The sequence below is a fragment of the Aspergillus clavatus genome, genomic scaffold (genome assembly GCF_000002715.2).
Source record: "Aspergillus clavatus NRRL 1 1099423829805 genomic scaffold, whole genome shotgun sequence".
In the NCBI taxonomy this organism is placed as follows: Eukaryota; Fungi; Ascomycota; class Eurotiomycetes; order Eurotiales; family Aspergillaceae; genus Aspergillus; species Aspergillus clavatus.
Window position 1 is genome coordinate 1,594,360 of NW_001517094.1, and position 12,225 is coordinate 1,606,584.

Genomic DNA, 12,225 nt, shown 5'->3' on the forward strand with positions numbered 1-12,225 from the left:
TATAACTTTAGATATACTACTAGATAGAATTACTAAAGATAAGATAATATTACTAGAGATAAAGAGAAATAGGCTAGGCTAATACCTCTTTACTTACCTAAGATAAGATCTTCTATTTATACCTAGCTACTAGCTATCTATCTAAAAGATAAGTTATAGATATTATAGAGATTTCTTAGGTTGACCTTAGTAACCTAGAGTCAACCTTAATAATTATTGATCTACTCATGATATTTATTCACCAATATCACAAATAGAAGATCTTACCCCAGGTAAGTAAAGAGGCATTAGCCCAGCCTATCCCTCTTCACCCCTGGTGATACTACCTTACCCTTAGTAATACCACCAGTATAAAAAAAGATTATTATAAATAGATTTAAAGATAGATATCCTTTTTTAAAGAGATTATTACTAAATTTTAGAGTTTAGTAATTATAGGCAGGGTTTATATCTTTATATATTATATAACTATTTATATAACCTCTTATAAGGAGCCTTCTTATCAGTAGGTTCCTCTGTAAAGGTAGCTTTAATATAATACATAATGGACCTTCGCGATCCTTAAATATATATATAGAATATAACTAGTATAAAAGAATAGATACTATATAGCTTAGATTTTAAGAATTTAGATGATTAAGTAGATTAATGCTAGGTTAGGATTCTTCCTCTGTAAGGGAGAATTTACCCAACCTACTGCTTAGTAAGGGCTGACTAAGAGATACCCTCATGTAGGCAAGATGGATATCTTCACCATACTATTAGGAGGCCTCACAGAACTAATTACTAGTCTCTAGAATCTTCCTCTGCTAGTAAGGTTTTATACTAAGCTATTATATATTAGGCTAGCCTTACTATATAATAGCTATTAATATACCATCCAAAACATGTTTATTGGGTGGCGGAAACTCATGCATGCCAAAAACCCAGACCTCTATCAAGTAGTCAAATTCTGAAAGACGGCAGCATATGGGCTGATATTTCTTGCCCACTGAATGTTTGAATACAGCAAGGCACACTTCCAATCACTTCTGGTTGATCTGAAGGACACGTGGGCGGATTTACCTGCCATTACTAGTGATATCCCATTCCCGTTCAACTTTTTGGAAGCTGATTTTGAGCAGATCAAACTGGATAGTGATGGTGCAGTGGCCGGAACCAAGCTTGTTACAGAGGTTAAGGAGAGAATGGGTGATTTATGGCCAGATAAAGGCTTCATTAAGCATAAGTGATACCATGATTAAAAAGCCGCGCTTAACGAAATAAAGGGTCTGATATTAGAGCAATTGGCTGAAACTGATGAGGAAAAGGCTGAGTACGAGCGTTACTGGCCATTTGATTGATCTCTAGTAATCGAGGAAACGGTAAAGAGAACTGTGTGCAACCGGGGAAAATGTACCTAGCTACTTTGCCACTAGACTGAAGACAATCTTTCTAATACTTCCTTGGCCTTTTCATCCAAATCCGGTGGTTTTTCAAATCTGACTACAGAGTAAGCAGCTCACCTGCATATATTACTACACCGCCAAAGATTCAACAAGCTGCCGGCCTCCAGTATCTACGACTCTGCAGAATCGCATTTCATCGTATCTCTCATACAGGATCTTGCCGGTAACGGTGGCGAATGGTGGGAACGGAACTGTAAGTAACGATGAGATACTGGGGTTGAAGCACATGACTGCTGAGGAAAATTGCCGTTGTTACCAAGCGGGAGCTATGTACCACCACTCCACCAGACGGATGGCGAACCCACCCTCGGGGCCTCCCGAGCCCCTTGCCAGTTGCCACACGGACATGCAAGAGGAGGGTCCAAGCCCCAAGGTCGCTCACCCTCACCCGCGGAGGGTAAGTCCGAAGCCTAGTTGCGGAACAATATATAACGGCCTTGAAAGTACCCCTTTGAGTTGGAAATTGAAGATGACGACTCTTTATCCGTCTTCTTTTCTCTATTATATAAAAGCTATGTTTAACTGAGCAACATAATTCTAGCATTCCTTTCGTTGGCGTCTTCGCGCTCTAGTACTCCACTGTGTGAATAGTTCGTGTACATGTTTAATCAACGCGCGCGTGCACAGTCCCTTCAGCGTGGGATGGCGACTTTCCATACAGAGTACCGGCCGCCTACTGGGTGCCTGGCAAAGGCTGGCCACCCATAAATCGTGGGAATCCTTGGTAGCCGAGCCAGAGCTCACCAGTTCCCGGCGGGCCACCGACAATCTCCTTCTTGCGATCCTTGAGCTCATCAACGTCCCAAGCGGCGAAGACGATCTTGTTTTTGAGAAACTCTGCTTCGGGGGAGGCAATCCAGACAAGGAAGTCGGCGGGAAGGGAGACTGCGAAAGAAAAAAAGAAAGAAAGAATGATCGTTAGTTGTTTGGATACAAAGACAGATTGGCCACAAAGGACAGGATCAGTTTACACTTACTGTCATCATAGGCATATGGCAGTTTTATCGTCTCTGCCAGCTTGGCAGACATGGCCGTTTGGAGGAGTCCGGGATGCACATTGTGAAGACGCACTTGCGGGTTCTCAGCGGCAAAGGCCTGTAAGAGCTTGACGGCGGCCATCTTGCTGCTCACGTAGGCGCCCATGCCGGCGAAAGGGGGGAACAGGATGCCGGCCGTGGTTAGATTGATAAAGGTGACTGGCTTGTCCTCGTTAGCGCTGACTGTCTTGTTTGCCAGGACGACAGCCTGTGCCGTCACCAGCGTACCGATAACGGTAGTCTTGTAGCCGTCCAGAAAAGTAGCCGGGTCAGCTTCCAGAAGGGGAACAACGGGGGCCAGGACGCCGGCACAGTGGACGAGGATGTCGATGCCGCCAAACTCGGCAGCCACCTTGTTCATGGCATTGCGTACGCCCGAAGCATCGCACAGCTCAGCGTTGTGAGTTTGAATCGTCACCTCTGCGTAGCTAGCGCGGACAATCGTGGCGGTTTCCGCCAAGGCGTCGGCACGTCGACCGAGGAGGATGAGGGCTCGGGGACCCGATGCAGCAAAGGATGAGGCCGTGGCCCGGCCGATGCCGCCAGATGCGCCAGTGATCAGCACAACCTTGCCCGCAGTGGAGAGGCCGGGCTGAGTTGGATTGATGCTGGCATATGTGGCGGAGTGAGTGACCTTGGTGTACGAGGGCGGTGGCGCTGCCATTGTCTCAGACTGTGGGCTCTCTTTATCTCTGTGTGGTTTGGTTACAGTGCGTGTAGTGCGGGAGAGTGAGTGAGCGTGTAAACAGTCAAAACAGATTACTGTCTTATGACATAAAATGGGAATCACTTCAACGTGGGGAGGTAGCAGTAAGCATGCAAGATGGCGCAAATAGTGTGAAAGCAGAGGCAGAGGAGAGTATAGCCGGTCAGAGTGTGGTAGAGGAAGGATTGAATAGGCAGGTAGGGAGGCGTGCCACAGCCAAGGGAGGGAGGAGGGAAGGTCAATATGAATATAATGTATTATCAGCAAAATTCAATCTGGTCACTAACTATATAACTATTAGTAGCTACCTAAGTTATTATATACTAACATGAATGAGCAGGCAGAAGCACCTGTGTGGGGCTTATACCATAGATTATACTGGTAATAGCAGGTGAATGGCTAGGTACCTGACCCATGTGTAGGCAGCAAGCCGGAACCTCAAGGCTACACTCTCAGAGTGGAACTGATAATGAACTCTTTTCGAGGGTTTTTAATGCACTAGTAATATAGATAAAGTTAAAAATAATAGTTAGTAGTAGTGATAAAGATACTAAAGCCTTAGTTACTACGGAGTATATCTACCTAACAAATTAGGCCACGTATACTTAAGTAATGGGCTCTAGTAAGGGCTGAGGCCACACAGAATATATGACCAAAAATCCTTGTTAAGGAAATAATCAGTAGGTAGATAACTAAATACTAGTTGCCTGAGCGACCACTTATAATATTAATGGAATATTTCAGTCCAGAATTGCAGTATCATGTACCAAAACAGGAACCAAATATGTATGGTCAAACATATGTATACATAATCAGACAATATGGGTCATTCACACACGGTTAAACTTCAATGCTATGGTTTCTCCACAGCGAACTGCAAAGATACCTCCCATCTTTGGCCACCAGTGCCATATCCCCCATTCAGGCGATTCTTGATTAGGCTGGAGATTCGTTCACGTAGTCGAACTAGGTTCTCTTCGGAGCCAGAAACCCTAAGTTTCAAGTTCGCCATACACAGGCCATAATGAACTTGCCAGAATCTTGCGTCATCGACACCAAAGACACTGGGGTCAGCCTCGATGTCACTCAACACATCCGAAACTCCTTGTCCTGAATATGACATGAGAAGCATGGATCCTAACGTCTTCACCAGTCGAATACCCAGGACGCACATGCAGATAGCAATAGTGGCCGATAGAAGTACATCGAGCCAGTTGTACAGTTTCACAGAGACCAAGGGGAGAATTAGTAGAAGCGTGGAGCATGAAAGGGTGAGAAAGTGAGATGGGTTGCTAAGAACCGATGGGAGGGATTCTATGTACCCGAACCGCATGGCTTTGCCAATCCGCGCATGGTTCTTCAACCCGATTGCCGAGACAAGGGTGGATGAGATTGCGAGTATGGCAGTGATGTCCACGCTGCCAACAGAGACACGCTCATGAGCATGAGCGTGGTGAGGCTCGTGGTTGTTGGTCGACTCGAGGAAGTGTTGAAGATTGTGGGAGATGAGATCCATTCCCATGAATAGAAGAAGCACGCACATGGCGAATCCAGCAAGTACCTCTGCTCGTTCCAACCCGAACGGATGGCGGATGGAGGACCGCTTCCAGACCTCGAAATTGCCTAATACATCAACAGCGACGCACAGCAAGGCCCCGAGGGAGTCAAATAGTATCAAATGTGACAGGGCTGTCATGGCCAAGGATCCATGGGCACTCCAAAGTGTGTATGCGGCGACGAACATATGACACACGCTCCACCAAAACCGCGTCTTCTGCTCCTTGGACATGCTAGCACGACATTCCTTTAGAGTTGGTATCGGTAACGAATTAGGAAGAGCTAGAGGCGCGCGCGGAGGGGGCTCAAGAAATATTTGATGCGATATGCTACTGTGTTTGTACTTATGTCCTCGTCGCTGGCCGATATTCTGCAATAGCATCACGCATTGATCGTCAGCATCGCCGTCTGCAAGAGCTCCACGATGGATAGAAGTCACAAGGCACATGAACTTACCGACTTCATCAACGGGCTCTTTGCCATAGTTGTGGTCTGGAAATTGAATGGCCCTGCGGAGCCATTGTCGCTTGCTTCATTTTGTGAAGATCCATCTGTTGAACCAGGATTGAAGGAGGATCTGGTAGGACTCAGACGATCTCGGTCTTCCACATTCAACACGTTCCGAGGGAAGCTGTCAACCATTGGCGACAGTGAATCTTTGTCATAGAGCGCGGTATACCCCAGTTGGGGCTGGTTGTCGGTCATATTGAGGTTATCATCGGGGGGTGGAGTTGGAGTGCGCGGCGGCTGAGGGATGGGTAAATTCGATGCCATAGCATCAAACGTGTAATAAAGGCCGACGCCTGCGCCAACAGGAGCAAATTGAACACGGTGGTTCTTATCGCAATCAAATTACCTAGAGGGGAAATGAAACAACTTGGTTCAGTAATGCCGATAGGAGCGCCGAAGAGACGATCTGTTCCGGCCGATCGATATCAGGGAACAGTCGGGAAAGGCGGGGAGGTTTAGCGCGCGGCCTGAGGCCTCGACTCACTCGTAGCATCATTGACTGTCGCCTCCACCGATTACCGTCATCTCTTGCCATTGATTACAGATTCAACCCATCATCATACTCGGTTCGTGAACCTTTTTTGCCCTTGAATCTTGCGGCAGGCGTATTAAATTGAAACCCCATCGTGAAATAGCGATGCGATCACCATAGATTGTGACCTGAGGAGACTCGAAGTATCCCGATGTCTGCATCGCTTCGTGGCATCTATGGATAACCGCGGCTCCTTCTTCTTTTTCTTGATCGTCTTCTACCTTCTTCTCAGCTCACAGTCTCGCCCTCCGTTGATCGATCAGGACCGCGAGCACCAGCGAGAAGTTGCTAGGGAACGAGATGCACTTCGTTTGTTGAACGAGACCAACTATGGGGACTTTGACCCGCAGGCCGACAAATGGCTTCCTTTTACAGGTGTGCGGAAGAACGATAGCTATGCTTGGGATATTCTACCGCACGCGCAGGATAGAGCTCGTCATCAGTTACGAAACGCTATCTTAGATGCCGGATTAGAGCCTCCGAAAGTTCTCGAAGACCCCGAAGCATCTCCTCCCTTGAATTTCACACAGTTGCTCCTCCCCGTCTATCGCAATGTGACGGGCAAGCTGCGCGGGGAATGGGTCCGACGCAAGCAGGATGGCGAACATCCCAAGCTCAACACAACAGCTATCGCCTTAGAAAACGAATACTTCACCCACGAGTTCAGCTTGAACATCACTGGTAGCAGTGGAACCTTTTACTTGGATCTTCGGGAAGGAGGGGGTGAGGAGCTTCGAGTCGACGACGGCCACGTTCGAGAGATTCGAGCGACCTTGGCAGTGGAAAGTGATGACCTCTGGGAAAATACGTGGTATCTTTCCCTGTTCGGCGTTCATTTCCCAGAGTCAGGTGGCATCATCCTCACTTCGACAAGCGAGAAATATGGAGGATTGTTCGCACTCCCGCATTTAACTCTCTCACCAGATGCATACGAACTCTCTCATCGGCTCCTTATGAAGTCACTCTCGGATACCTTGTCTGAGAAAGCAAATCGCCCTCCCACACTCTTCCCATGGCCATCTCTGGTCGGGTCGGAGCAGGTGGAGTTTCCTGCGCCAAAGTGTGAACATGTTGTTTATATACAACAACATCCAGTCTCAATCCACGGCTCTCTTGCGGACAAGCCACTCATTGACCAGATAGAACAGGAACTGAGGTATCCAATTGGGGCTCCTATACCATCTGCTCCGTTAATGGTCATGTCGGCTGTCGTGTTTTCTCCTGATTGTGGGTACATTCTTGAGACCAAGGGAACTCCTGACTTTCCCCCCAGCGAAGCTCTGTACCTCTCTGGGCCAAAGATCGAAGAGTTTGGCAAGTACTCCGCGCGACTAGTGTTTCTTGTATGCGGAGTATTTGCTGCGCAAATCACGCTGCTTCTGCGACAGATCAAGGAAGCTTCTACTCCTTCAACCAGAAGCCGTATTAGCTTCTATACAATCGCGCTCATGGCTATAGGAGATGCTTTTGTTCTCGTCTTCATTTTGCTGGAGCTCTATCCTTCGGTGTCCTTCTTGGTCATGACGACAGCGTCGTTTCTTACATTTTTATCTGTCAGCTACATTGGCATGAAGTTCATGATGGAAATATGGGCAGTCCAAGCGCCAGAACGTCGAGAGCAAGAACGCCGTTCCAATCCAACTCCGAATCAGCGCACTGGAGGCCTACCATTACCTGCAACAATGGCAAGAGACACTGGTGCAACACCGATCATAGTGACACCAGACCAAGACCCTCCTGCCGAGGAAAATGACCTTCCAACAAATCGAGGTACAGCCCCGACAGCTCAAGAGACTCGAAATGACGTCGGTGCCATGTATGCCCGGTTTTATTTCACCCTATTTGTGATGCTCATTATCTCTATATGGTCTTTCCTTTGGCCGAACCGTTTGGGAGCCCTGTATGCGCGTGCCCTAGCGTTTGTCTATCTGTCATTCTGGGTTCCTCAGATCGGCCGCAACGTCATGCGGAATTGCCGCAAAGCGCTGCGTTGGGATTTTGTGGTTGGCCAGAGTTTGCTGCGACTGTTTCCATTCATATACTTCTTGACGGTGCGCGGCAACGTCTTATTCGTCCGCCCTGACACTACCACCGCCATGGCATTGGCTGGCTGGATATGGGCTCAAGTGTGGATTTTGGCCAGTCAGGACATTCTTGGGCCTCGTTTCTTTGTCCCGCGTGGTTGGGCACCCCCGGCGTATGACTACCATCCGGTCTTGCGAGATTCTACCGATCCTGAAGCAGACCTGGAGTCGGGCGGTGTTCTTCCAATCGGGGCTCTTCGAGCTGATGAGAGGGATATCTCCACCGACTCTAAAGATGGTGAAGACAAACCGCGCTCCAAGGATAGAAAGAAGGCTGTTTTCGATTGCGCTATCTGCATGCAGGAAATCGAAGTGCCGGTTCTTGCAGCACTCGGAGCTGCCGGAGGCAGTAGTGTTACGGATGGAGCCACAAGCATCCTTAGTCGCCGTACATACATGATCACGCCTTGCCGACATATATTCCACAGCACATGTCTTGAGAGCTGGATGCGACTCCGACTGCAGTGTCCTATATGCCGAGAGTCCATCCCTCCTGTATAGATATCTGTACAAGAATGAACATAATACATTATTCATATTGATATGCAAGTCACTTTTTCTAAAAAAAAAACGAAAAAAAAACTCCCATTTAATTGATCCAAGAACTGGCATAGCACGCGGAAATAGGGCACTTTGTTGAATAAAGGCCCAGTCGCTGGCGATCCAACATGACGGTCAGATAATGATGTCACATATAGAATCATGAATCACTCCATAAAATATCTCTAGAAGACAGAATGAGCCATCCCCGGTATAATAAACAAAAGAAAAATGCTGTGCTGAATTGTATTTCCCATTCCGATTTCATTCGTAAATAATCAATTAGTGGTCTTCATCAATGGTCTCCTTGTAGGCAGCCTCATCAAGTAGACCATCCAACTCGGCGGCGTCGCTGACCTCAATCTCGGCAATCCAAGCCTCGCCCTCGGGGCTCTCGTTGATGAACTTGGCCTTGTCCTCCAGAATGCTGTTACCCTGCACGACCTTTCCAGAGACGGGGGAGAGGACGTCCGAGGCGGACTTGACCGACTCGACGGCACCCACGGGCTCGCCGGCGCTGACTTCCTGGTCGGCGGCCGGGAGCTCTACGTACACAACATCACCAAGAGACTTAGCGGCGTACTCTGTGATTCCGATCTTGGCTGTTTGAGAAAATTGGAGTTGTTAGCAGCTGGGAAAGAAGCTGGTCGCAACTCATCGTTGTGTGACGTGAGCCGAGGACTAACCTGTCTTGCCGTCTTCCGCCAGCTCGATCCATTCGTGCGACTCGGTGTACTTCTTGACTTCCACTGAACAACATCATTGATATCAGTACGTAGTTTCTCCGTAGGAATTACAGCTCAATGGCTTCATGGGCGCTGAATTGAGGGGGGATCGTACAGAATGGGCTCTGAGAGAAGCTTCTGATAGTTCCCCGCGGGAAACCCAGAGCGGGCGAGACCCTGCGGACGCTGAAGCTCAGAGGAGCCTTCTGCGAAAGAACGCGAGAAGCAAAGGGGCGGAGAGATCTGGCGACGGTCGACATGGTGGATTGAGGACTGAGAAATGGAGGGGAGACGGAGAGAGACAATTGCGAACGAGAAGAAGAACAGAAAGATGGAATTCGGACGATGATGAACCCGCGGAGGAGAAATGGAGATTAAATGCAGCTTGGACTAGATTTCCGAACTGATAGGCAATGCCAAGCCCTGCTGATAAGGAACGGCCGTTTGTTGTCCGCAACGCCGGAAGGGAAAGCTCACGAAAATCTCATCCGCCGCCAGTTGTCTCCGAAGCGTCATTCCACACTAGCCCCGTCGATGCGATGTTGTATGAATTGATTGCCGTTGTGAGTATTTTGATTCTGGCTCTTTGTTTTATCTACTCTTTGAATGTAGAACTGACACGCTGTAGGTCCGCCCAGGCAGCCTCAACGAGGTCCGGGAGTACGTTCGATTCCATCCCCCCACCACTCCGTTGCGCGTCCAGATATCACTCGAGCTTTTCGCCGGAATGAGCCCAAGGATTTCATCAGCTGATTTGAAACACAGAATCGCCCGTAATGCCGGCATTCAGGTCCTCCGATCAGGCGGCGTAGTCCGTGGATACACCAACTGGGGTACCTTCCGACTACCCAAGCCTACCACCAAGCATCAGGCTCGTTACACAGATGGTCATCACTTCATCATGCGCTTCGATGCTTCAGGTCCCGTTCAGTCGGCTGTCCGGAGAACCCTCGGTCTCGACCCCCGGATGATCCGTTTCTCGGTGGTGAAGCTGGGCGACAAGCTCGAGGACATCAAGGACGTGGAGGGCAAGGTTGAATGGACCAATGTTCGCAAAATTGCCGATTCGATCTGATCGTCTTCACGGTTTTTTGAGGAAGCGCAGCATGGGGACACGAAAGGGTTAGGGGTTTGAGCTAATTGAGGTTTTGTTTGATTTGAATGCTGGCATCAAGATATCATTGTATCATTTATGGGAACTGGGCTATCTGTACTATCATACCAACATTGCAGGCGCATAAAGAAATATTTTCCTTCCACCTTCGGGGGTCTAGCTCTCACTCGCCCATCATCTGTTTCTCCTGCAGACGCTTGCTGTTGCTAGCACGTGATATGGCCCTGCTGTTCCCAGCAATCGCCAAACCCCGCGTTGAGTTGAAGCGACGAACGGGAATAGTGGACTTAGCTAGAGCTTCGTGAAGATGCTGCAGATGCGCTTTCATTCTGTCAATTATGCTTTAGGAAAGCGGCAAGTTTCAATGCATACGTCGTGCGTTCTCCCCGACAAGCCGAGGCTTCTGCCTTCACCATCGGCTGAGGTTGATCACCTGAAGTCAATCGCGCTATCAGACTAAGATACATAATTATTGCCGGAAGCACAGCCAACTAACTTGCATTGACACATGATCCTTGTATCTTGAATAATCTGTTCCCTTGTCCTTCTCGTCTTGATCAGTACTCATTGAATCATTGACCAGCCTCGCTGCCGCCATTTAAGATTCAAAGCTCGCCTGGGGCCCCTTGCTTCCAAGAAATCTAAATTCATACGCGCGAAAACATCATGGCCTCACAAGATGAGCCAGCTAGCAAGAATGCAGTTGATTTGCCTTCCCCGGCAGCGTTTGCCGAGTTGATGGCTCTGAAGCGACTCGAGGGGTCGAACGGAACTCCCACCGAACCAGAGAAAGTCGAGCGGTTCCAGTCCCTCGCTGCACCATTCCCTCCCGGTGAGGGGACCCGGGCATTCGGCGGGCACGTCTACGCTCAATCCGCCTACGCGGCATCCAAAACGGTCGAACAGGGGTTCGTGATCCACGTGAGTCGCAGATGCACGAGCTCGCCGCCCATGGTACTCCAGCTGACCGGCACCAGGACATGACGGGCACGTTCATCCTGCCAGGTCTTCTGGATGTTCCCTACTTGTACACAGTCCGCCACCTGCGAGACGGAGGCATGTACTGCACCCGCGCGGTCGATGCGCGGCAAGACGGCAAAATCTGCTTCTCGTGTTTGTGCTCGTTCAAGCGCGATGAAGGCCAGCGGACGTTCCATCATCAGCCGGCCCCCGCGCAGGAGCGCTTCAAGGCCTTGCTGGCCGGCAAGCGGCCGGAGGACCATCTGCCCAGTTACGGGGTAGACGCGGACTGGTGGATCGAGCAGATCGAGCAGGGGAACGTCACTGAGCGCGAGTTTCCCGGTTTGGTTGTGAAGAAGGTGGATATGAAAGACTACAACCAGACAGAGGAGATCAAGCGGAGTCCGGAAAAATTTCGCCAGCTAACGGTCTACTCGCTGAAGGGATCACCACTGGATCCGTCGAAAGTGTCGAGCAAGGAAGACCTCAAAGCCAGAGAGCAGGCAGGCGAATTCGATAATCTCTATGCCTGTGCGCACATGTACTCGAGCGACAAGAACTCGCTGCTCCTGATACCGCGCGCGTTAGGTCACAGGAACTGGACGGCTATGGCGAGTCTGACCCTCACCGTGGTGTTTCACCAACATGGTGACGCACTGAGGATGATTGACTGGAGTGCAGCATCAAACAGTGCTGCGACTGAATTACCAAATAAATGGTTCATTCAGGAAGGTTGGACGCCTACATCCGGTGAGAACAGAGCTATTCATGAGAGCTACCTGTGGAGTCCGGAAGGGACATTGATCGCCACCAGCTATCAGGATAGCATGCTGCGGCTTTCAAACCCGGGTCGAGAAAGGCTTTAAATAAGATAGAGGCTATTTATGATAGAATTCCTGGACTGTATAACCTAGAAGATAATTTTAAATGCCCTAACTAAGGAGCAGCAGCAAGCATGGGAATAAAGCTTATCGAGGAATCTATCAGGGAAAGTACTTGTGAAGATAAGCCA

At 49.2% G+C, this 12,225-nt stretch overlaps 7 protein-coding genes across 7 annotated transcripts, besides 1 other annotated feature; 4 read left to right on the forward strand and 3 right to left on the reverse strand.

Annotated features, from left to right (window-relative positions):
- Nucleotides 1–887: 887 nt before the first annotated feature.
- ACLA_023450 (uncharacterized protein) lies at nt 888–1,232 on the forward strand (the record flags this gene model as incomplete). Its single annotated transcript, XM_001269056.1, has 2 exons — nt 888–941; nt 1,014–1,232. 2 exons carry the CDS (start codon nt 888–890, stop codon nt 1,230–1,232), a joined length of 273 nt encoding a protein of 90 aa, XP_001269057.1.
- An 889-nt stretch (nt 1,233–2,121) lies between these two features.
- On the reverse strand, nt 2,122–3,149 carry ACLA_023460 (SDR family NAD(P)-dependent oxidoreductase; the record flags this gene model as incomplete). Its single annotated transcript, XM_001269057.1, has 2 exons — nt 2,122–2,333; nt 2,426–3,149. The coding sequence occupies 2 exons, from the start codon at nt 3,147–3,149 to the stop codon at nt 2,122–2,124; spliced, it is 936 nt and encodes a 311-aa protein (XP_001269058.1).
- Nucleotides 2,338–2,360: a microsatellite.
- Nucleotides 3,150–4,044: 895 nt separating the features above from the next.
- Nucleotides 4,045–5,453, reverse strand: ACLA_023470 (cation efflux family protein family; the record flags this gene model as incomplete). Its single annotated transcript, XM_001269058.1, has 2 exons — nt 4,045–5,156; nt 5,195–5,453. 2 exons carry the CDS (start codon nt 5,451–5,453, stop codon nt 4,045–4,047), a joined length of 1,371 nt encoding a protein of 456 aa, XP_001269059.1.
- A 513-nt stretch (nt 5,454–5,966) lies between these two features.
- dscA (ubiquitin-protein ligase dscA) lies at nt 5,967–8,375 on the forward strand (the record flags this gene model as incomplete). Its single annotated transcript, XM_001269059.1, has 1 exon — nt 5,967–8,375. One exon carries the CDS (start codon nt 5,967–5,969, stop codon nt 8,373–8,375), a length of 2,409 nt encoding a protein of 802 aa, XP_001269060.1.
- Nucleotides 8,376–8,696: 321 nt separating this feature from the next.
- Nucleotides 8,697–9,399, reverse strand: ACLA_023490 (glycine decarboxylase subunit H; the record flags this gene model as incomplete). Its single annotated transcript, XM_001269060.1, has 3 exons — nt 8,697–9,016; nt 9,101–9,163; nt 9,255–9,399. The coding sequence occupies 3 exons, from the start codon at nt 9,397–9,399 to the stop codon at nt 8,697–8,699; spliced, it is 528 nt and encodes a 175-aa protein (XP_001269061.1).
- A 153-nt stretch (nt 9,400–9,552) lies between these two features.
- On the forward strand, nt 9,553–10,214 carry ACLA_023500 (mitochondrial 37S ribosomal protein bS6m; the record flags this gene model as incomplete). Its single annotated transcript, XM_001269061.1, has 3 exons — nt 9,553–9,702; nt 9,768–9,799; nt 9,905–10,214. 3 exons carry the CDS (start codon nt 9,553–9,555, stop codon nt 10,212–10,214), a joined length of 492 nt encoding a protein of 163 aa, XP_001269062.1.
- Nucleotides 10,215–10,919: 705 nt separating this feature from the next.
- ACLA_023510 (acyl-CoA thioesterase) lies at nt 10,920–12,079 on the forward strand (the record flags this gene model as incomplete). Its single annotated transcript, XM_001269062.1, has 2 exons — nt 10,920–11,174; nt 11,231–12,079. The coding sequence occupies 2 exons, from the start codon at nt 10,920–10,922 to the stop codon at nt 12,077–12,079; spliced, it is 1,104 nt and encodes a 367-aa protein (XP_001269063.1).
- Nucleotides 12,080–12,225: the final 146 nt, after the last annotated feature.